This window comes from Bos javanicus, chromosome 2, assembly GCF_032452875.1.
Source record: "Bos javanicus breed banteng chromosome 2, ARS-OSU_banteng_1.0, whole genome shotgun sequence".
Taxonomy (NCBI): Eukaryota; Metazoa; Chordata; class Mammalia; order Artiodactyla; family Bovidae; genus Bos; species Bos javanicus.
In genome coordinates, this window is record NC_083869.1 from 132,700,495 (window position 1) to 132,724,457 (window position 23,963).

Below are 23,963 nucleotides of genomic sequence, written 5' to 3' on the forward strand. Positions count from 1 at the left end.
TGTGCCCATGTGTGTGTGTGTGTATGTGCTCATGCACACCTGGGCGTAGGCATTCACACACTACCCCAGGCCCTTCTAGTGTGAGAACACACTAGTACTCGTATGGTAGTACAAGTGGAAGGACTTGAAAACACAAGCTTCAGTGTCAGACTGCCCAAGTCAGAGCCCCACCACCGCCACTTCCCTGAGCCTTAGCAACCTCGTCTAAGTAGAGGTCACTTTGGTACCCAGTGCACAGGCTTGCTGGAGAAGTAAAAGGGATAACAGATAAAGCACTGGGCCTGACATGCCTGCCTCTGTCATTATCACAAGCAAAACCCAGCCTTCCTCCTCTCCTACACTGGGTAAGGGCAGCTCCTGCTGGCCTGTTGGGCAAAAACCGAAGTGTGGTTCCTGGTGTCTGGGGTCTATAGTCCAAGCCTCCTGTGAGATACGTTCTTCTATGTTGCCGCCCAGAGGTGGGCCAGTGTAACACTGGCCAGCAGTGGGACTCTCAGGGCATTTGTCCCCTCGCCCAGGGCTGGCTTCCTGGCTTGTGACCCAAGCAGACCCAGTGGGCCCTGCGCTTGGTTCACGGCTCTGTCCAGTCATAGCAATGTTGTTCATGACGTGGAATCCTGCATTTAATTCTGCACTGGGACCCACAAAGTAGGTAGCTGGTCCTACCTTCACCTGGATGCTACTTCTGCTTTTTTTTCTTCTAGCTTCCTCTGAGATATTCCCACGTGGACCAGAATTCTTTAATAATTGTCATCAGAGCCGCTGGCTGTGTACAGTGGGGAAGGGCTCTAGGAAACTGAGCCTGTGTCTTTTCATTGGCTGAGTCTTTTCTGAGAGTCTGTCTTTCCTTCTTTCTTGGGCTCTTCTGTCCTTACAGGATGTGAGTGCTCTCCCTTCTGGTCGCCTGACTGTATTTCAATGAGGCTTCTGTTCATTCCTTTCTTACATAACTTTCTTGTAAATGTATTCCCCAATAGGAAGGTTTGTTGTGTGTCTGTGTGTGTTTTTTTAAAGAACAGTAATGAATATTTTTTTCCTCACAAAGGGAAGATTAGGAAACAGAATACAGAAAAAGTTCAGCCATAATCCTGATATTTGAAACATCCGCTGACTCTTGACTCTTCAGATTATTAAAAGTTGAAGGACCTTTTCTGAGCGGTGACTGTCACACGCGAGCACATCCGTCCTCTGTAAAGTAGCAGCCGTCTTCCCCCGTGACGCCAACGCCACACCTCTGCATCCCTGCTGCCCCTTGCCCTCTTGCTTCACCTAATAATCCACAGTTGACTCTATTTTTTTTTAACCTTTTATTTTCTTCAGGGGTATAGCCGATTAACAAACAATATTGTGACAGTTTCAGGTGAGCAGTGCAAGGTCTCAGCCATACATACACACGCACCCGTTCTCCCCCAGCTCCCTTCCCGTCCAGCCTCATAACTTTAAGCTGAGTTCCGTGTGTTATACAGCAGGTCCTCATTGGTATCTGTCTTAAATACAGCAGTGTGTACGTGTCCATCTCAGACTCCCAACTGTCCCTTCCCCCATCCTTCCTCACAGCAACCATGACCACATTCTCGAAGTCACAGGTGACTCTTGAACAACAGGATTTGAATTGTGCAGGTCTATGTATACTAGGATTTTTTCAATGAACAGGCTCTACAGTAACGCAGAATCCGTGCTTTGTTGAATCCATACATATGGGGAGTCATGGGCACAAGAGCCCACTGTGAAGCTATGCACAGATCTCTGACTGTGCAGAAGCTCGGTGACCCTGACCCCTGTGTCTTTCAAGGATCAGCTGTATCTCATTCACCCATTACGGCTTTTGTTTCATTGTCTGCCTCTCGACACTAAAAAGTAAGCCACATGAGAGTATTTTTGTTTTTTGACTACTGTGCTCCCAATGTTTAAATTAGCTCTTGGATGAAGGTGGCTGAACAAGATGCTAAACCATGGACTTTGAATTCTCAGGAGAAAACCCTGAAAAGATGGGGAAAAGGAGAGGCATGTGTGACATCACCAGAGTCCTTGAGTGCGGGGACCCGGACATGATACCAGGGGCCCCCAGGATGTACGGGGTGGGACAGTCTGCCTGCCATAGAAGCAACAGTGTTGTGAAGCTGAGGCGCTTATCAAAAGGCCAAGGTCTGGCCCATCACCTCTGAACTTCATTTAGGCCTGAAACAAATGGCCATGAGAGCAAACACCTGTTGATGGGGAAAAAAATGTAGAAACTAAACGTTGAGAATTATGCTTTATTTGGAGCTTTACTGAGGACTTCTGCCCAGATACAGTCTCTCAGTAGCTCTGAGGACTGTCCTCAGGGGTAAGGGAGGAGCCAGGATATATAGGAGGTTTTTCAAAAATAAATAAATAAACAACAGCAAAGAAAACTTGGTAGTCAACCTTCAAAAGGTCCTCCCAACTAAAGAAATACCAGACATCTCAAGGTAACGAATTTAGTGCTTTTCTGTATATGGGAAGAGGCGAGAGTCTGGGTTTCAGGATGTCGCCCCTGTGATGTGCACCTTGCTATGGGGGCCAGTTTCCTGCTCCCTCCTGAGTCCCCCCAGGAAGCACTGTCAGGGGCGGCTGCTGCCTTGATGGGCACACTCCCTATTTAACTGAGATGGCAGGGGGCATTCTTTGTCCAACATCCCAGATTTCACAGACCTACAGAGATGCCCAGAGGTTTTATTTTTTGCTAGGGTAGTGCTCCAGGTGCCACAAACTGGTGCCAGTGGTAAAGAACCTGCCTGTCAGTGAGGGAGACATAAGAGACCTGGGATCAGTTCCCAGCTCAGGAAGATCCTCTGGAGGAGGGAATGGCAACCCGCTCCAGTATTCTTGCCTGGAGAATCCCAGGGACAGAGGAGACTGGTGGGCTACAGTCCATGGGCTCCCAACGAGTTGGACATGACTGAAGTGACAGCACACACACCTCCAACTGAGTAGCTTAAACAATAGAAATATCTGCTCTCTCAGTTCTGGAGCCCAGAAGTCTAAGATCAAGGAGCCACTGAGGTTGGCTCCTTCTGAGGTCTATGGGGGAGGGTCTGTTCCTTCCTCTCCCCAGGCTCTGGTGGTGACCTGGCCATCTTCAGGATTGCTTGGCGTGTAGAAGCATCCCCACCTCCTCTCAGCCTTCACTTTCATGCGGAATTCTCCCAGTGAAGATGTGTGTCTGTGTCCAAACTTCCCCTTCTTCTAAGTCATCTGCATTAGGCCCACCCTAATAGTGTTAGACTCTTTGTGATCCCATGGACTGTAACCCACCAGGCTCCTGTTTCCATGGGATTCTCCAGGCAAGAATACTGGAGTGGGTGGCCATTCCCTAACCTTATCCTAACTCATCACCTCCACAAAGACCCTCTTTCCAAATACAGTCACATCCTGAGGTCTTACTGGAGGTCAGGACTTCAATGTAGGAATGTGGTGGGAACACGAGTCAACCCATAATACAGGTCTAGCTCTTCAAGGAAACTGTAACTTCAAGATGAATGCTGCCTGGGTCGGCTGTGCGTCTGTATAGTTAGGTTACTGTAGTGTAAAGCCTTGAACCCAAACGGGACCTTCTGGTCTTCGCCCCACTATATCCTCTGCCTGCCTTATGTCTGTGGAAAAATCTGAGCCAGAGAAGAAGTTTAATCAGAGAAGTGAGTACATGAAGAAACAAAGGAGAGCAGTCAAAGGAGACCAAATAATAATAATGTAGTCAGTAAGCATGCCAAGGACTTTCAGTTCCTCCTCAAGGCTGTAGATGAGATTCTGAGTCATCTCCTGTGCGCTAATGTACAGGTACTGAAATCCCCACCAGGTGGAAGAAGTTAGCTATATGACGACCAGACTAGCTGTGATATCAGCTGCCACAATTCTGAGAATTGTCCTCACGGAAATGGAAACCAACAAAGCCTGGAACTAAAGATTTCTTGCACCTAAAAGAATCGAGATGACACTGGTTAGCTCTCTGATGACCAGTTTCAAGATGAGCGTCAGAGCTGACTGTACTGGTTCTGCATGTAGCCCCTTCCCTCTGCCTTTTGGGCTTCACTGGAGGCTCACTCCGTAAAGAAACGAGCCTGCAATGCAGCAGACCCAGGTTCAGTCTCTGGGTCAGGAAGACCCTCTGGAGAAAGAAGTGGCAACCCGCTTCAGTATTCTTGCCTGGGAAATCCCTTTGGACAGAGGAGCCAGGCAGGCTACAGTCGTTGGGGTCACAAGAGTCAGACACGACTTAGTGACTAGACCACCAGCACTGAGTTCCCCTGTCTAAGGATGTCCTGCCACCTGACTGTCCAGTGGGGAGAGTGGGCGTTTGGACAGGCACCCACCCTCTGCGTCACTTGACTGTCCAGTGGGGAGGGCAGGCGTTGGACAGGCACCCACCCTCTGTGCCACCTGACTGTCCAGTGGGGAGGGCAGGCGCTTGGACAGGCACCCACCCTCTGTGCCACCTGACTGTCCAGTGGGGAGGGCAGGCGCTTGGACAGGCACCCACCCTCTGTGCCACCTGACTGTCCAGTGGGGAGAGTGGGCGTTTGGACAGGCACCCACCCTCTGTGCCACCTGACTGTCCAGTGGGGAGAACGGACATTTGGACAGACACCCACCCTCTGTGCCACCTGACTGTCCAGTGGGGAGGGCAGGCGTTTGGACAGGCACCTACCCTCTGCGCCACCTGACTGTCCAGTGGGGAGAGCGGGCGTTTGGACAGGCCCTCTGCACCACCCACTACCAGGATGTCAGCACCCAAAGTAAAGCAAGCTTTCCTTTCTCCCAACTGGCCTCTTTGTCGGCTTCTGAGCGGTGAGCAGCCGGGACCCGGGTTCCGTAACATCCTAACAGTCGTTTGGGGGGTTTGTTTGGGTTTTTGTAAAGTAAATTCCTGGTAACCCTCAATTAGTGTCTGACAAGGTTTGATAAGTGCCTGATGTCCTCTGATTGCCCGGCATCCACTTCAGTGATGGTATCTAGAATAAACACCTTGCCAGCCACATGCCTATAGCGACCTTGCCAGGGCCATATGCCTCCCCTCACTAAGGCGCCTTTGTATTGGAGATTTTGGGTAATTCAGTTCTTTTGGGCCACCTGCTGTTCCTCTTCCCATGCTTTACACTGACACTTATGTGGTTTAGACTCACCAATAAAGGGTGAGCACACAAAACCCCCGGCCCCGCCTTCAGCCCCAATAAAAGCGGAACCCCAGACCCGAGGTCTCCAGCTTTCTGTCTGCCCCTGACCTGCTTTGGGGTCCCAGGTGTGCCGTGCAACCTCCACGTCCTGTAAGTAACAGACCTTTTTCTTTCAAAATTTTCTGCTGATTATTGCTGAAGGGCCTCTTGCAGTAGTAACCACCCTACTGTCTGGTCCAGCCACCACACTGGTTATTGAGGGGTTAAGATTGCCACGCAACAGTTGTGCTGCTCACTGATCTCAACGATCAGCGGCTTAACACAACCAACTTGTATTTCTCGCCCAGGCAAAGACCACTGAGGGTGTGCAGAACTCTCTCCAACAGGTGTTCTCCTGTGACTGAGGGATCCCAGCTGCCTCTGTCTCTGGTTCCGCCAGGAGGGGAGGAGAAAGACTGAGGCGACGCATATGGTTTCCACCTCATTGCAGCCTGGCAGTGGGCATCAGCATTGATGCCCACATGTGTTCTGGCCAGATTCAGTCTCCTGGGTCTAACCTGGACGGGGACCCAGAGAATGTCAGGGGAGCAGGCTGAATGGGGATGGGCACCATAGCTTTGGCACACTGGCATTGGGGGATGTGTATTGGAGTGTTAACTGAAGGTTATGGGGGCCAAATTCTTAGCAGTGTTAGAGGGCAGGAAAAGGGCATCCGTTTTCGAAATGAAAGCTAGAATCACTGTCTCCCTGAGGCTGAGGAAGAGAGAGCAGTCAGCCCAGTCTCCAAACAGGCAAGCCCTGGGCATGAGGTGGCAGCAGTTTCGGGGTGGGGGGAAATGCCAGGACAGTCTCTGGCTTCTTCCAGATGGGGATGGGGAGGAGAGGAGAAGAAAGAGGAGCAAGAAGAGAAGCTAGAAACGCTGCCCTGAATCTAAAAAGGGACCATCTGCCCCCTGCAGTCCTCTTTCTGCTGGACAAGTTCTCCCCACCTCCTGAGAGGTTTCCATGATTCCTGAGACTTCGCTGAGGCTTAGAATGTACTTCCTGTGAATGGCAGGTTTATGGAATGAACGAATACCAGTAAATGCCCTGTTTTTTATTCCCAAATAGCATATTTAAAAAAAAAAAAAACTTGTTCAACAGCAGATGGCCATTGCCCTCTTCTGGAAGTGGGTTCAGGAAGGTCACACCCAGACTCTATTATGGGAATTTATTCACTTAGGAGTGAAACCCATTGGAAAGATGACAAAGTATTTTAAAATTTTGGCATCGGCTAATGGCACATAGCTTTTTTCTATCCTCAGCTCTGTCCTGCCAGTCGATAAGAAGAAAAAGAGGATTGCCCAGGGGCTGAGGCATGCCAAACTCTTAGTCCAGTAACTGGCGGTATCCCCACCCCATCCCCTATCCCACCAAACCCCAAACTCCCCGAGGGCTCAGCTGTTTAACTAGAGTTCAGAATAGACAAGGCAGTCACTGTGAGAAGTCAACCTGAGATCCTCTGAGAAGTCCATAGCCAGAAACCAATACTCAGGCCCTGATGATTGCCCGCCCTGACGAGTGGCTGTGTCCTGTGTGTGTGTACATATGTGTGTGTGCACACGCAGGCACGCATGAGCACGAGCCTGGTTTGGTATGACAGGGGGGATCTGTGCACAGGTGTGTTGTGCAGGAACGTGATTATATTGTGTGAAATGAAGTCCGCACCAGTAGATGAGCACAGAGTGTGTGTGTGTGTACACACGCATGTGTGCATGAGTAGCTGTGTGTTCTGTGTATAAGTGTAAGGGTGAAAGAGATGGTGCTGCTTTAGTTCTGGAGAAAAACACTGCGGATCGGACCCCATGAGCAGAATTCCCAAGCCTTGACTCCAGTGTGGGGGTGCGTAAGCTACGTACGCTGGGGGACACACAGCCTACGACCTCTGGATCTCCCAGTTTGGTGGGATGGCCTGGTCACAGCCTCCCAGGAACTCTCAGGAGGGTGAGGAGCATGGAGGTCTCAGCAGCGTACCACGAGGGAGAGGTGGTTTCACCCAGCGAGTCATGTAACAAAGCTGGGAGGCACCCCTGCACGCATCCTGCATGCCCGATGAAGGCAGTCACGCTGGACCCGCCTGGGATGGAAGAGCGTGTCTGCGATCTCCTTTCAAGATCGTTGAATGTGAACAGGCCAGCAGGGGCCGGGGCAGAGGCTGGACCACCTGTTAGAGGATCTAGGCTGGTCTGTCTGCATTTCTCCCCACAGAACCCTCAGCATGAAGACCCTCCTGCTGCTGGCAGTGATCATGGCCATCGGTAAGACTTAAACCTGACCTCTGGCCACAAGAGGCACAGCCCAGGGAGGGAGGCACCCTCCTCCCCCAGCTTCCCTTCCCACCGCATCTGGCCCTCTCTCAGAAGTGGGAGCAAGGGGTGGCAGGGAGAGGCAGAGGGAGGAGCTCGTAGGGTCCCAGGCCCCATCACCAGCTGCTGTCCTTCCAGGCCTGCTGCAGGTCCATGGAGGTTTGCTGAATTTCCGGAAAATGATCAAGTTCACGACAGGAAAGGAATCTGTGACCAGTTATAGACGCTATGGCTGCTACTGTGGAACGCGTGGCAGAGGAACCCCCAAGGATGCAACAGACTGGTGAGGCCACCCCAGCCCTCCCTCTGCCCACTTGTGGCCCCACAGGGGGCCAGGAGCTGGAAAGCTCCTGTTATCCCATTTGCACACAACCCCAGGAAGTCCCGGCTGAAAAAGCAGCCAGACCGTTGGACATTCTGCTCTAGGCTGTACCAATGTTCGGGAGTCTCTGCCCAGAACACAGGCCTGAGACCACAGGACACTGGGCTCCCTGGAGCCTGGGGAGGCAGCTCCAAGAACATACTCTTGTCACAGGTGTTGCAGGGCACATGACTGTTGCTACAAAAACCTGGAGAGTCGCGGGTGTCGCACCAAGTTCCTGAAATACAACGTTACTTATCAAGAGGACCAAATCGTCTGTGGTAAGAAACAGGCTGACAACTCTCAGCCTCCTTGGCTCATTTTCTCCTCTGGGCACTGTGCTGAGCCCAAAGGTAGATACACAGGGACAGTGTCCCTGCCTCAAGAATCCCACAGTGGACTGGGAAGTAAAGAAAGCCAACACACAACACGGTAGACTCCGCCAGGAAGTAAGAAAGCTGGCGGGGCTCTGAATGCAGCCTGTGGTTCAAGGAAGCTCCCTGAAGATGGGGAATCCTAAACTGAGTCTTCAGGGCTGAGAGGAGTCAGGGGAAAGGAGAGCTGTGAGCATCCCAACAAGAGGACACAGCAGAGTCCAACGGGCCAGAAGGAACTTCAGCCTTTCTGGGCGGCAGAAGGGAAACATGAGGATGAGACAGAGTGAAGAGCGATGATGCTGGAGAGACGGGAAGGGGCTAGGTCAAGTTCCCAAGGCCACGTTGTACTTAGATTTTTGTCCTAAAGCAGTTCAATTCAGTCAGTTCAATCATTCAGTCATGTCCAACTCTTTGTGACCCCATGAACTGCAGCACGCCAGGCCTCCGTGTCCATCACCAACTCCCAGAGTCCACCCAAACCCATGTCCATTGAGTCGGTGATGCCATTCAACCATCTCATCCTCTGTTGTCCCCTTCTCCTCCTGCCCTCAATCTTTCCCAGCATCAGGGTCTTTTCAAATGAGTCAGTGTTTCATATCAGGTGGTCAAAGTATTGGAGTTTCAGCTTCAACATCAGTCCTTCCAATGAATATTCAAGGTCTGATCGCCTTTAGGATGGACTGGTTGGATCTCCTTGCAGTCCAAGGGACTCTCAAGAGCCTTCTCCAACACCACAATTCAAAAGCATCAATTCTTTGGTGCTCAGCTTTCTTTATGGTCCAATACTCACATCCATACATGACCACTGGAAAAACCATAGCTTTGACTAGACAGACCTTTGTTGACAAAGTAAGGTCTCTCCTTTTCAATATGCTGTCTAGGTTGGTCATAGCTTTCGACAATCCTTAAGGAAATGAGTTAAAACCCAAAATTGCATTTCAGAGGCTCTTGCCAAGTGTGGAAAGAGATACATAGAAGGGGGAGCCAGGAAAAGGCCATTGCCATCGTGCAGAAAAGAAACGGGAGAACTTGACCTATAGCAATGGTGGTCAGGATGGAAGAGGTGGAAAGTCCTGTCAAAATAGCTTTGAGATAGAATCAGTGGAGCTTGGTGGTTGATTGGGCAGGGTTCCTGGGAGTTGTTGGTTGGCTGTAGTACTGCATTGGTGGTATAACTGAGGAGGGCCTGGTAGGAGAGGGCAGGAGCAGTTCCACGGGGAGCATGTTGAGTTTGGAAGCTTCCAGAACATCCAGGGAGATGGGCAGCAGGCTGCTTGTGAAAAACTCGCAGCTCAAGGGACGGTCTGGACACAGATGCAGGAGGCGGCCGCAGAGAGGAGAGTTGGAGGTACCCACTCATTTGGTGTTTAAAGGCCGAGAAAGGAGACAGAGGAGGGACAGTCAGAGAAGGAAGGGGGAGACAAGAAGGCCGAGGAGTGGGCCAGGAGGAGAGGATTAACAGCAGCCGGTTTAACAGAGGGGTCCTCTAGGATGAGGGCTGACCGGGCTTCTTGGGTTTAGAGGCAGAACGACCACTGAGGACCTCAGTGGGAGTTGTTTCCATGGATCTGTGAGGGCAAAGCCAGATTAGAGCGGGTTGGAAGGTGGGTGGGAAGTGAAGAGAGGTCATGAGTGTAGACAAAGTTCTGGAGCAAGTTTGGCTGTGGAGGGGAGGAGAGAGATGGGTGGTGGCTGGAAGGAATTGCCTAGTGCCCCAGACCTACTGACCCATGAGTGAGATTTTGAAAACCCACGGACTATTCCTCAACAGCCTGAGGTCTCTAAGATCAGAAATCATGTCTTCCCATCATGACCTTCCACAGGGCTCTGTGGCTTTAGCAGGCTCTGGGTGTCAAGCAACAAGATGCCCACCTAACAGAGGCTCAGAGAGTGAGCAAGTCTGACTCTCCAGTAACAGAGTCTGGGAGAGGGCAGTGCCAGGGCGGGGGCAGCTTCTCAGCTGTGTTGCCAGGGATCCAGTCCTTTCCCAACCTTCTGCTCTGCCACTTTGGCAGTGTGATTCCAAGGCACAGTCTAGGGCTCCAAGAGTCATGGCTTTCCTTTTGCACATCTTTCTTTTTGAGAGAGGAAATTCATCCTTCCTGGAAGTGTCCAGCAGACTTTCCCTTGTGGCTCATTGGTCAGGGCAAGAGCACATGCTCCCCGGACACTCATCACTACAGAGGAAACAGGGATGACCATGACTGGCTTACACCCATCAAGACCCATTCCCAGACCCCAGGGGCCAGGGGCTATGCACCTGAACACATCTGCTGGGGAGAAGAAAGAGACAGTGTCTAACAGCAAGGCTCTTCACAGCATCCCAGTGCATGACTTCTGGTGTCCCCACGAGATGGGGTGTGGGCTTCCTGAGGGCAGGAGTTCTGTCTCCCCATCAGTCAGAAATACCTGGACATCACTGCTTGTTCCAGACTAGAAACCCTGGGAGAACAGGAGCTGTCTTTCCCCCAAGAATTCCCATAAAGATCCATGGACTACTAATGAACATCATTCCATTTATTTATTGTGATTTCAGAGGATGCGGATGACTGCAAGAGTCAAGTGTGTCAATGTGATAAGATCGCTGCCAATTGCTTCGCAGCAAACCTGAAGACCTACAATAAGAAGCTCCGCTTCTACAACAAGTTTCGGTGCCGAGGGGCTGCCCCCGCGTGCTGAGGGCCCCTCGTCCTGGGAGCCTTACCGCCAGACGCTCTTTCCTTCCCTAGTGCCTGACTCCCTACCCTAGCCATGTTCCCTGGCACATGAAGGAACACCCCTCTCCCACCCTAGAGTCCAGCCAGGAGTCCTTCTCTCCCCAGACAGAAAGCTTCTATCCAGAATGAGAAGCTCAATGTCTGGGTGTGTCTACCGGCCCCTTTCCTCTGCTTCTTTGGATGGCAGGATTTCCCCTCATTTTCCACTCTTCTTCAAGTCCAAAGTCATGTTTAACTGCACAGCTACACCCCTGGCTGGCTCTTCTGAATAAAGCAGTTCACTTGGCAAACTATGTGCCCATGTGTGTGTGTGTGTATATGTGCTCATGCACACCTGGGCGTAGTCATTCACACACTACCCCAGGCCCTTCTAGTGTGAGAACACACTAGTACTCCTATGGTAGTACAAGTGGAAGGACTTGAAAACACAAGCTTCAGTGTCAGACTGCCCAAGTCAGAGCCCCACCACCGCCACTTCCCTGAGCCTTAGCAACCTCGTCTAAGTAGCGGTCACCTCGGTACCCAGTGCACAGGCTTGCTGGAGAAGTAAAAGGGATAACGGATAAGCACTGGGCCTGACATGCCTGCCTCTGTCATTATCACAAGCAAAACCCAGCCTTCCTCCTCTCCTACACTGGGTGAGGGCAGCTCCTGCTGGCCTGTTGGGCAAAAACCGAAGTGTGGTTCCTGGTGTCTGGGGTCTATAGTCCAAGCCTCCTGTGAGATACGTTCTTCTATGTTGCCGCCCAGAGGTGGGCGAGTGTAACACTGGCCACCAGTGGGACTCTCAGGGCATTTGTCCCCTCGCCCAGGGCTGGCTTCCTGGCTTGTGACCCAGGCAGCCCCAGTGGGCCCTGCACTTGGTCCACGGCTCTGTCCAGCCATAGCAATGTTGTTCATGACATGGAATCCTGCATTTAATTCTGCACTGGGACCCACAAAGTAGGTAGCTGGCCCTACCTTCACCTGGATGCTACTTCTGCTTTTTTTCTTCTAGCTTCCTCTGAGATATTCCCACGTGGACCAGAATTCTTTAATAATTGTCATCAGAGCCGCTGGCTGTGTACAGTGGGGAAGGGCTCTAGGAAACTGAGCCTGTGTCTTTTCATTGGCTGAGTCTTTTCTGAGAGTCTGTCTTTCCTTCTTTCTTGGGCTCTTCTGTCCTTACAGGATGTGAGTGCTCTCCCTTCTGGTCGCCTGACTGTATTTCAATGAGGCTTCTGTTCATTCCTTTCTTACATAACTTTCTTGTAAATGTATTCCCCAATAGGAAGGTGTGTTGTGTGTCTGTGTGTGTTTTTTTTTTAAAGAACAGTAATGAATATTTTTTTCCTCACAAAGGGAAGATTAGGAAACAGAACACAGAAAAAGTTCAGCCATAATCCTGATATTGGAAACATCCGCTGACTCTTGACTCTTCGGATTATTATAAGCTGAAGGACCCTTTTCTGAGTGGTGACTGTCACACGTGAGCACATCCGTCCTCTGTAAAGTAGCAGCCGTCTTCCCCGTGACGCCAACGCCACACCTCTGCATCCCTGCTGCTCCTTGCCCTCTTGCTTCACCTAATATTCCACAGTTGACTCTATTTTTTTTCATCTTTTATTTCCTATGTGGTATAGCCGATTAACAAACAATATTGTGACAGTTTCAGGTGAGCAGTGCAAGGTCTCAGCCATACATACACACGCACCCGTTCTCCCCCAGCTCCCTTCCCGTCCAGCCTCATATCTTTAAGCTGAGTTCCGTGTGTTATACAGCTGGTCCTCGTTGGTTATCCGTCTTAAATACAGCAGTGTGTACGTGTCCATCTCAGACTCCCAACTATCCCTTCCCCCATCCTTCCTCACAGCAACCATGACCACATTCTCGAAGTCACAGGTGACTCTTGAACGACAGGATTTGAATTGTGCAGGTCTATGTATACTAGGATTTTTTCAATGAACAGGCTCTACAGTAACGCAGAATCCGTGCTTTGTTGAATCCATACATATGGGGAGTCATGGGCACAAGAGCCCACTGCGAAGCTATGCACAGATCTCTGACTGTGCAGAAGCTCGGTGACCCTAAGCCCGGTGTCCTTCAAGGATCAGCTGTATCTCATTCACCCATTACGGCTTTTGTTTCATTGTCTGCCTCTCGACACTAAAAAGTAAGCCTCATGAGAGTATTTTTGTTTTTTGACTACTGTGCTCCCAATGTTTAAATTAGCTCTTGGATGAAGGTGGCTGAACAAGATGCTAAACCATGGACTTTGAATTCTCAGGAGAAAACCCTGAAAAGATGGGGAAAAGGAGAGGCATGTGTGACATCACCAGAGTCCTTGAGTGCGGGGACCTGGACATGATACCAGGGGCCCCCAGGATGTACGGGGTGGGGCAGTCTGCCTGCCATAGAAGCAACAGTGTTGTGAAGCTGAGGCGCTTATCAAAAGGCCAAGGTCTGGCCCATCACCTCTGAACTTCATTTAGGCCTGAAACAAATGGCCATGAGAGCAAACACCTGTTGATGGGGGAAAAATGTAGAAACTAAACGTTGAGAATTATGCTTTGTTTGGAGCTTTACTGAGGACTTCCGCCCAGATACAGTCTCTCAGTAGCTCTGAGGACTGTCCTCAGGGGTAAGGGAGGACCGGGATATATAGGAGGTTTTTCAAAAATAAATAAATAAACAACAGCAAAGAAAACTTGGTAGTCAATCTTCAAAAGGTCCTCCCAACTAAAGAAATACCAGACATCTCAAGGTAACGAATTTAGTGCTTTTCTGTATATGGGAAGAGGCGAGAGTCTGGGTTTCAGGATGTCGCCCCTGTGATGTGCACCTTGCTATGGGGGCCAGAATCCTGCTCCCTCCTGAGTCCCCCCAGGAAGCACTGTCAGGGGCGGCTGCTGCCTTGATGGGCACACTCCCTATTTAACTGAGATGGCAGGGGGCATTCTTTGTCCAACATCCCAGATTTCACAGACCTACAGAGATGCCCAGAGGTTTTATTTTTTGCTAGGGTAGTGCTCCAGGTGCCACAAACTGGTGCCAGTGGTAAAGAACCCGCGTGCCAGTGCGGGAGACATAAGAGACCTGGGATCAGTTCCCAGCTCAGGAAGATCCTCTGGAGGAGGGAATGGCAACCCGCTCCAGTATTCTTGCCTGGAGAATCCCAGGGACAGAGGAGACTGGTGGGCTACAGTCCATGGGCTCCCAAAGAGTCGGACATGACTGAAGTGACAGCACACACACCTCCAACTGAGTAGCTTAAACAATAGAAATATCTGCTCTCTCAGTTCTGGAGCCCAGAAGTCTAAGATCAAGGAGCCAGTGAGGTTGGCTCCTTCTGAGGTCTATGGTGGAGGGTCTGTTCCTTCCTCTCCCCAGGCTCTGGTGGTGACCTGGCCATCTTCAGGATTGCTTGGTGTGTAGAAGCATCCCCACCTCCTCTCAGCCTTCACCTTCATGCGGAATTCTCCCAGTGAAGATGTGTGTCTGTGTCCAAACTTCCCCTTCTTCTAAGTCATCTGCATTAGGCCCACCCTAATAGTGTTAGACTCTTTGTGATCCCATGGACTGTAGCCCACCAGGCTCCTCTTTCCATGGGATTCTCCAAGCAAGAATACTGGAGTGGGTTGCCATTCCCTAACCTTATCCTAACTCATCACCTCCACAAAGACCGTCTTTCCAAATACAGTCACATCCTGAGGTCTTACTGGAGGTCAGGACTTCAATGTAGGAATGTGGTGGGAACACGAGTCAACCCATAATACAGGTCTAGCTCTTCAAGGAAACTGTAACTTCAAGATGAATGCTGCCTGGGTCGGCTGTGAGTCTGTATAGCTAGGTTACTGTAGTGTAAAGGCTTGAACCCAAACGGGACCTTCTGGTCTTTGCCCCACTATATCCTCTGCCTGCCTTATGTCTGTGGAAAAATCTGAGCCAGAGAAGAAGTTTAATCAGAGAAGTGAGCACATGAGGAAACAAAGGAGAGCAGTCAAAGGAGACCAAATAATAATAATGTAGTCAGTAAGCATGCCAAGGACTTTCAGTTCCTCCTCAAGGCTGTAGATGAGATTCTGAGTCATCTCCTGTGCGCTAATGTACAGGTACTGAAGTCCCCACCAGGTGGAAGAAGTTAGCTACATGACGACCAGACTCTAGCTGTGATATCAGCTGCCACAATTCTGAGAATTGTCCTCACGGAAATGGAAACCAACCAAGCCTGGAACTAAAGATTTCTTGCACCTAAAAGAATCGAGATGACACTGGTTAGCTCTCTGATGACCAGTTTCAAGATGAGCGTCAGAGCTGACTGTACTGGTTCTGCATGTAGCCCCTTCCCTCTGCTTTTTGGGCTTCACTGGTGGCTCACTCCGTAAAGAAACGAGCCTGCAATGCAGCAGACCCAGGTTCAGTCTCTGGGTCGGGAAGACCCTCTGGAGAAAGAAGTGGCAACCCGCTTCAGTATTCTTGCCTGGGAAATCCCTTTGGACAGAGGAGCAGGGCAGGCTACAGTCGTTGGGGTCACAAGAGTCAGACACGACTCAGTGACTAGACCACCAGCACTGGGTTCCCCTGTCTAAGGATGTCCTGCCCCCTGACTGTCCGGTGGGGAGAGTGGGCGTTTGGACAGGCACCCACCCTCTGTGCCACCTGACGGTCCAGTGGGGAGGGCAGGCGCTTGGACAGGCACCCACCCTCTGTGCCACCTGACTGTCCAGTGGGGAGAGCGGGCGTTTGGACAGGCCCTCTGCACCACCCACCACCAGGATGTCAGCACCAAAATAAAGCAAGCTTTCCTTTCTCCCAACTGGCTTCTTTGTCGGCTTCTGAGTGGTGAGCAGCCGGGACCTGGGTTCCGTAACATCCTAACAGTCGTTTGGGGGGTTTGTTTGGGTTTTTGTAAAGTAAATTCCTGATAACCCTCAATTAGTGCCTGACAAGGTTTGATAAGCGCCTGATGTCCTCTGATTGCCCGGCGTCCACTTCAGTGATGGTATCTAGAATAAACACCTTGCCAGCCACATGCCTATAGCGCCCTTGCCAGGGCCATATGCCTCCCCTCACTAAGGCGCCTTTGTATTGGAGATTTTGGGTAATTCAGTTCTTTGGGGCCACCTGCTGTTCCTCTTCCCATGCTTTACACTGACACTTATGTGGTTTAGACTCACCAATAAAGGGTGAGCACACAAAACCCCCGGCCCCGCCTTCAGCCCCAATAAAAGCGGAACCCCAGACCCGAGGTCTCCAGCTTTCTGTCTGCCCCTGACCTGCTGTAGGGTCCCAGGTACGCCGTGTAACCTCCACGTCCTGTAAGTAACAGACCTTTTTCTTTCAAAATTTTCTGCTGATTATTGCTGAAGGGCCTCTTGCAGTAGTAACCACCCTACTGTCTGGTCCAGCCACCACACTGGTTTTGAGGGGTTAAGATTGCCACGCAACAGTTGTGCTGTGCTTGAGAGATCAGTGAGCAACTGATCTCAACGATCAGCGGCTTAACACAACCAACTCGTATTTCTCGCCCAGGCAAAGACCACTGAGGGTGTGCAGAACTCTCTCCAACAGGTGTCCTCCCGTGACTGAGGGATCCCAGCTGCCTCCGTCTCTGGTTCCGCCAGGAGGAGGAGAAAGACTGAGGCGACGCATATGGTTTCCACCTCATTGCAGCCTGGCAGTGGGCATCAGCATTGATGCCCACATGTGTTCTGGCCAGATTCAGTCTCCTGGGTCTAACCTGGACGGGGACCCAGAGAATGTCAGGGGAGCAGGCTGAACTGGGATGGGCACCAGAGCTTTGGCACACTGGCATTGGGGGATGTGTATTGGCGTGTTAACTGAAGGTTATGGGGGCCAAATTCTTAGCAGTGTTAGAGGGCAGGAAAATGGCATCTGTTTTCGAAATGAAAACTAGAATCACTGTCTCCCTGAGGCTGAGGAAGAGAGAGCAGTCAGCCCAGTCTCCAAACAGGCAAGCCCTGGGCATGAGGTGGCAGCAGTTTCGGGGTGCGGGGGAAATGCCAGGACAGTCTCTGGCTTCTTCCAGATGGGGATGGGGAGGAGAGGAGAAGAAAGAGGAGCAAGAAGAGAAGCTAGAAACGCTGCCTTGAATCTAAAAAAGGGACCATCTGCCCCCTATGGTCCTCTTTCTGCTAGACAAGTTCTCCCCACCTCCTGAGAGGTTTCCATGATTCCTGAGACATCGCTGAGGCTTAGAATGTACTTCCTGTGAATGGCAGGTTTATGGAATGAACGAATACCAGTAAATGCCCTGTTTTTTTTATTCCCAAATAGCATATTAAAAAAAAAAAAAACTTGTTCAACAGCAGATGGCCATTGCCCTCTTCTGGAAGTGGGTTCAGGATGGTCACACCCAGACTCTATTATGGGAATTTATTCACTTAGAAGTGAAACCCATTGGAAAGATGACAAAGTATTTTAAAATTTTGGCATCGGCTAATGGCACATAGCTTTTTTCTATCCTCAGCTCTGTCCTGCCAGTCGATAAGAAGAAAAAAGAGGATTGCCCAGGGGCTGAGGCATGCCAAACTCTTAGTCCAGTAACTGGCGGTATCCCCACCCCATCCCCTATCCCACCAAACCCCAAACTCCTCGAGGGCTCAGCTGTTTAACTAGAGTTCAGAATAGACAAGGCAGTCACTGTGAGAAGGCAACCTGAGATCCTCTGAGAAGTCCATAGCCAGAAACCAATACTCAGGCCCTGATGATTGCCCGCCTTGACGAGTGGCTGTGTCCTGTGTGTGTGCACATGTGTGTGTGTGCACACGCAGGCACGCATGAGCACAAGCCGGCACGTGCCTGGTTTGGTATGATAGGAGGGGTTCTGTGCACAGGTGTGTTGTGCGGGAACGTGATTATATTGTGTGAAATGAAGTCCGCACCAGTAGATGAGCACAGAGTGTGTGTGCATACACACGCATGTGTGCACGAGCAGGTGTGCGTTCTGTGTACAAGTGTAAGGGTGAAAGAGATGGTGCTGCTTTAGTTCTGGAGAAAAACACTGCGGATCGGACCCCATGAGCAGAATTCCCAAGCCTTGACTCCAGTGTGGGGGTGAGTAAGCTGTGTACACTGGGGGACACACAGCCTACGACCTCTGGGTCTCCCAGTTTGGTGCGATGGCCTGGTCACAGCCTCCCCGGAACTCTCAGGAGGGTGAGGAGCACGGAGGTCTCAGCAGCGTACCACAGGGGAGAGGTGGTCTCGCCCAGCGAGTCGTGTAACAAAGCTGGGAGGTGCCCCCTGCACGCGTCCTGCATGCCCGATGAAGGCAGTCATGCTGGACCCGCCTGGAATGGAAGAGCGTGTCTGCGATCTCCTTTAAAGACTCTCTTCATCAAGATCGTTGAATGTGAACAGGACAGCAGGGGCTGGGGCAGAGGCTGGACCGCCTGTTAGAGGATCTAGGCTGGTCTGTCTGTATCTCTCCCCACAGAACCCTCAGCATGAAGACCCTCCTGCTGCTGGCAGTGATCATGGCCATCGGTAAGACTTGAACCTGACCTCTGGCCACAAGGGGCCCAGACCCGGAGGGAGGCACCCTCCTCCCCCAGCTTCCCTTCCCACCGCATCTGGCCCTCTCTCAGAAGTGGAGCCAAGGGGTGGCAGGGAGAGGCAGAGGGAGGAGCTCATAGGGTCCCAGGCCCCATCACCAGCTGCTGTCCTTCCAGGCCTGCTGCAGGTCCATGGAGATTTGCTGAATTTCCGGAAAATGATCAAGCTCATGACTGGAAAGGAACCTGCGACCCGTTATAGCTTCTATGGCTGCTACTGTGGAATGAGTGGCAGAGGAACCCCCAAGGATGCAACAGATTGGTGAGGCCACCCCAGCCCTCCCTCTGCCCACTTGTGGCCCCACAGGGGGCCAGGAGCTGGAAAGCTCCTGTTATCCCATTTGCACACAACCCCAGGAAGTCCCGGCTGAAAAAGCAGCCAGACCGTTGGACATTCTGCTCTAGACTGTACCAACGTCTGGGTGTCTCTGCCCAGAGCACAGGCCTGAGACCACAGGACACTGGGCTCCCTGGAGCCTGGGGAGGCAGCTCCAAGAACATACTCTTGTCACAGGTGTTGCAGGGCACATGACTGTTGCTACAAAAACCTGGAGAGTCGCGGGTGTCGCACCAAGTTCCTGAAATACAACGTTACTTATCAAGAGGACCAAATCGTCTGTGGTAAGAAACAGGCTGACAACTCTCAGCCTCCTTGGCTCATTTTCTCCTCTGGGCACTGTGCTGAGCCCAAAGGTAGATACACAGGGACAGTGTCTGTGCCTCAAGAATCTCACAGTGGACTGGGAAGTAAAGAAAGCCAACACACAACACGGTAGACTCCGCCAGGAAGTAAGAAAGCTGGCGGGGCTCTGAATGCAGCCTGTGGTTCAAGGAAGCTCCCTGAAGATGGGGAATCCTAAAGTGAGTCTTCAAGGCTGAGAGGAGTCAGGGGAAAGGAGAGCTGCAAGCATCCCAACAAGAGGACACAGCAGAGTGCAACGGGCCAGAAGGAACTGCAGCCTTTCTGGGCGGCAGAAGGGAAACGTGAGGATGAGACAGAGTGAAGAGCGATGATGCTGGAGAGACGGGAAGGGGCTAGGTCAAGTTCCCAAGGCCATGTTGTACTAGATTTTTGTCCTAAAGCAGTTCAATTCAGTCAGTTCAATCATTCAGTCATGTCCAACTCTTTGTGACCCCATGAACTGCAGCACACCAGGCCTCCGTGTCCATCACCAACTCCCAGAGTCCACCCAAACCCATGTCCATTGAGTCGGTGATGCCATTCAACCATCTCATCCTCTGTTGTCCCCTTCTCCTCCTGCCCTCAATCTTTCCCAGCATCAGGGTCTTTTCAAATGAGTCAGTGTTTCATATCAGGTGGCCAAAGTATTGGAGTTTCAGCTTCAACATCAGTTCTTCCAATGAATATTCAGGACTGATTGCCTTTACGATGGACTGGTTGGATCTCCTTGCAGTCCAAGGGACTCTCAAGAGTCTTCTCCAACACCACAATTCAAAAGCATCAATTCTTTGGTGCTCAGCTTTCTTTATGGTCCAATACTCACATCCATACATGACCACTGGAAAAACCATAGCTTTGACTAGATGGACCTTTGTTGACAAAGTAATGTCTCTCCTTTTCAATATGCTGTCTAGATTGGTCATAACTTTCGACAGTCCTTAAGGAAATGAGTTAAAACCCAGAATTGCATTTCAGAGGCTCTTGCCAAGTGTGGAAAGAGATACATAGAAGGGGGAGCCAGGAAAAGGCCATTGCCATCGTGCAGAAAAGAGACGGGAGAACTTGACCTATAGCTATGGCGGTCAGGATGGAAGAGGTGGAAAGTCCTGTCAAAATAGCTTTGAGATAGAATCAGTGGAGCTTGGTGGTTGATTGGGCAGGGTTCCTGGGAGTTGTTGGTTGGCTGTAGTACTGCATTGGTGGTATAACTGAGGAGGGCCTGGTAGGAGAGGGCAGGAGCAGTTCCACGGGGAGCATGTTGAGTTTGGAAGCTTCCAGAACATCCAGGGAGATGGGCAGCAGGCTGCTTGTGAAAAAACTCACAGCTCAAGGGACGGTCTGGACACAGATGCAGGAGGCGGCCGCAGAGAGAGGAGAGTTGGAGGTACCCACTCATTTGGTGTTTAAAGGTCGAGAAAGGAGACAGAGGAGGGACAGTCAGAGAAGGAAGGGGGAGACAAGAAGGCCGAGGAGTGGGCCAGGAAGAGAGGATTAACAGCAGCGGGTTTAACAGAGGGGTCCTCTAGGATGAGGGCTGACCAGGCTCCTTGGGCTTAGAGGCAGAACGACCACTGAGGACCTCAGTGGGAGTTGTTTCCATGGATCTGTGAGGGCAAAGCCAGATTAGAGCGGGTTGGAAGGTGGGTGGGAAGTGAAGAGAGGTCATGAGTGTAGACAAAGTTCTGGAGCAAGTTTGGCTGTGGAGGGGAGGAGAGAGATGGGTGGTGGCTGGAAGGAATTGCCTAGTGCCCCAGACCTACTGACCCATGAGTGAGATTTTGAAAACCCACGGACTATTCCTCAACAGCCTGAGGTCTCTAAGATCAGAAATCATGTCTTCCCATCATGACCTTCCACAGGGCTCTGTGGCTTTAGCAGGCTCTGGGTGTCAAGCAACAAGATGCCCACCTAACAGAGGCTCAGAGAGTGAGCAAGTCTGACTCGCCTGTAACAGAGTCTGGGAGAGGGCAGTGCCAGGGCGAGGGCAGCTTCTCAGCTGTGTTGCCAGGGATCCAGTCCTTTCCCAACCTTCTGCTCTGCCACTTTGGCAGTGTGATTCCAAGGCACAGTCTAGGGCTCCAAGAGTCATGGCTTTCCTTTTGCACATCTTTCTTTTTGAGAGAGGAAATTCATCCTTCCTGGAAGTGTCCAGCAGACTTTCCCTTGTGGCTCATTGGTCAGGGCAAGAGCACATGCTCCCCGGACACTCATCACTACAGAGGAAACAGGGATGACCATGACTGGCTTACACCCATCAAGACCCATTCCCAGACCCCAGGGGCCAGGGGCTATGCACCTGAACACATCTGCTGGGGAGAAGAAAGAGACAGTGTCTAACAGCAAGGCTCTTCACAGCATCCCAGTGCATGACTTCTGGTGTCCCCACGAGATGGGGTGTGGGCTTCCTGAGGGCAGGAGTTCTGTCTCCCCATCAGTCAGAAATACCTGGACATCACTGCTTGTTCCAGACTAGAAACCCTGGGAGAACAGGAGCTGTCTTTCCCCCAAGAATTCCCATAAAGATCCATGGACTACTAATGAACATCATTCCATTTATTTATTGTGATTTCAGAGGATGCGGATGACTGCAAGAGTCAAGTGTGTCAGTGTGATAAGATCGCTGCCAATTGCTTCGCAGCAAACCTGAAGACCTACAATAAGAAGCTCCGCTTCTACAACAAGTTTCGGTGCCGAGGGGCTGCCCCCGCGTGCTGAGGGCCCCTCGTCCTGGGAGCCTTACCGCCAGATGCTCTTTCCTTCCCTACTTCCCTGGCACATGAAGGAATGCCCCTCTCCCACCCTAGAGTCCAGCCAGGAGTCCTTCTCTCCCCAGACAGAAAGCTTCTATCCAGAATGAGAAGCTTAACGTCTGGGTGTGTCTACCGGCCCTTTTCCTCTGCTTCTTTGGACGGCAGGATTTCCCCTCATTTTCCACTCTTCTTCAAGTCCAAAGTCATGTTTAACTGCACAGCTACACCCCTGGCTGGCTCTTCTGAATAAAGCAGTTCACTTGGCAAACTATGTGCCCATGTGTGTGTGTGTGTATATGTGCTCATGCACACCTGGGCGTAGGCATTCACACACTACCCCAGGCCCTTCTAGTGTGAGAACACACTAGTACTCGTATGGTAGTACAAGTGGAAGGACTTGAAAACACAAGCTTCAGTGTCAGACTGCCCGAGTCAGAGCCCCACCACCGCCACTTCCCTGAGCCTTAGCAACCTCGTCTAAGTAGCGGTCACTTCGGTACCCAGTGCACAGGCTTGCTGGAGAAGTAAAAGGGATAACGGATAAGCACTGGGCCTGACATGCCTGCCTCTGTCATTATCACAAGCAAAACCCAGCCTTCCTCCTTTCCTACACTGGGTGAGGGCAGCTCCTGCTGGCCTGTTGGGCAAAAACCGAAGTGTGGTTCCTGGTGTCTGGGGTCTATAGTCCAAGCCTCCTGTGAGATATGTTCTTCTATGTTGCCGCCCAGAGGTGGGCCAGTGTAACGCTGGCCAGCAGTGTGGGACTCTCAGGGCATTTGTCCCCTCGCCCAGGGCTGGCTTCCTGGGCTTGTGACCCAGGCAGAGTCCCAGTGGACCCTGCACCTAGTCTACGGCTCTATCCAGCCGTTGCAAATTGTTGATGACGTGGAATCTTGCATTTTATTCTGCACAGGGACCCACAGATTCGGCAGCTGGTCCTGCCTTCACGGCTACTTCCACTTTTCTAATCTAGGGTACCTCTCGGATATTCCCACCTGGACCAGAAGTCTTTATTAATCGTCATCAGAGCTGCTGGCTGTGTACAGTGGGGAAGCACTCTAGGGAACAAAGAGTCCATGGCTTTTCATGGGCTGAGTCCTTACCAGGAAGGATGAGGAGCCTTCCCTTCTTCCCACTGGGGGTCTTCTATCCTTACAGGATGCGATAATGCCCCCTTTTGGGCCCCTGACAGTATTTGATTGAGGTTTCTGTTTATTCATTTACTACATAACTTTCTTTTCGTAGGCTTCCCTGGTGCCTCAGACTGTAAAGAATCTTTCTGAAATGCAGAAGAACCGAGTTCAATCCCTGGGTTGGGAAGATCCCCTGGAGAAGGAAATGACTACCCACTCCAGTATTCTTGCCTGGAGAATCCCATGGACAGAGGAGCCTGATGGGCTACAGTCCGTGGGGTCGCAAAGAGTCAAACACGACTGAGCAACTAACACTTTCACTTTGGGGCTTCCCTGCTCCCTCAGATAGTAAAGAATCTGCCTTCAGTGCAAGAGACCTGGGTTTGATCCCTGGATTGGGAAGATACCCTGGAGGAGGGAAAGGCTACCCACTCCAGTATTCTTACCTAGAGAATTCCATGGATAGAGGAGCCTGACGGGCTGGAGTTCATGGGTTGCAAAGCGTTGGACATGATTGAGTGACTGACACTTCCTTTTGTAAATGTATTTTCAAATTAGTTTCTTTAAAAAGCAGAGTAAAGAAAAAGTAGGAAACAGAGAGTATAGAAAAAGTTCAACCATGATCCTGATATTGGAAGCAACCACTGACAATAGGCTGACACGTCTAATTATCAACAGCTTCAGAAAACTTTTCTGAGCAGTGACTGTCCCGCGTGAGCAAGTCCATCCTGTGCAAAGCAGCAGCCTTCTTCCCCGTGACACTCCCGCCACCCCCACCCATCATTGCTGCCTTGTTCCCTCTTGCTTCATCACCACCTAATATTCCACCGTTGACTCTCTTTTTAACTTTGTATTTTCTATTGGTGTATAACTGATTAATAAATAATGTTGTGAGAGTTTCAGGTGAGCA

At 51.1% G+C, this 23,963-nt stretch overlaps 2 protein-coding genes across 2 annotated transcripts; both read left to right on the plus strand.

Annotated features, from left to right (window-relative positions):
- The first annotated feature begins 7,379 nt into the window (after positions 1-7,379).
- Positions 7,380-11,225, plus strand: LOC133234328 (phospholipase A2, membrane associated-like). Its single transcript, XM_061394718.1, has 4 exons — positions 7,380-7,429; positions 7,616-7,760; positions 8,013-8,119; positions 10,752-11,225. Exons 1-4 carry the CDS (start codon positions 7,390-7,392, stop codon positions 10,892-10,894), a joined length of 435 nt encoding a protein of 144 aa, XP_061250702.1. The 5' UTR covers positions 7,380-7,389; the 3' UTR covers positions 10,895-11,225.
- Positions 11,226-16,105: 4,880 nt separating this feature from the next.
- LOC133234335 (phospholipase A2, membrane associated) lies at positions 16,106-23,963 on the plus strand. Its single transcript, XM_061394728.1, has 5 exons — positions 16,106-16,229; positions 18,371-18,420; positions 18,606-18,750; positions 19,003-19,109; positions 21,743-23,963. Exons 2-5 carry the CDS (start codon positions 18,381-18,383, stop codon positions 21,883-21,885), a joined length of 435 nt encoding a protein of 144 aa, XP_061250712.1. The 5' UTR covers positions 16,106-16,229; positions 18,371-18,380; the 3' UTR covers positions 21,886-23,963.

What these genes read in the sequence shown, in the direction of transcription:
- LOC133234328 (XM_061394718.1), top strand. Translation starts at nt 7,390, where the DNA reads ATGAAGACCCTCCTGCTGCTGGCAGTGATCATGGCCATCG. An exon ending in GGCAGTGATCATGGCCATCG is followed by an intron (nt 7,430 to 7,615) that starts GTAAGACTTAAA and finishes CTGTCCTTCCAG; the next exon opens with GCCTGCTGCAGGTCCATGGA. An exon ending in CCCAAGGATGCAACAGACTG is followed by an intron (nt 7,761 to 8,012) that starts GTGAGGCCACCC and finishes CTCTTGTCACAG; the next exon opens with GTGTTGCAGGGCACATGACT.
- LOC133234335 (XM_061394728.1), top strand. Translation starts at nt 18,381, where the DNA reads ATGAAGACCCTCCTGCTGCTGGCAGTGATCATGGCCATCG. An exon ending in GGCAGTGATCATGGCCATCG is followed by an intron (nt 18,421 to 18,605) that starts GTAAGACTTGAA and finishes CTGTCCTTCCAG; the next exon opens with GCCTGCTGCAGGTCCATGGA. An exon ending in AGAGGACCAAATCGTCTGTG is followed by an intron (nt 19,110 to 21,742) that starts GTAAGAAACAGG and finishes TTGTGATTTCAG; the next exon opens with AGGATGCGGATGACTGCAAG.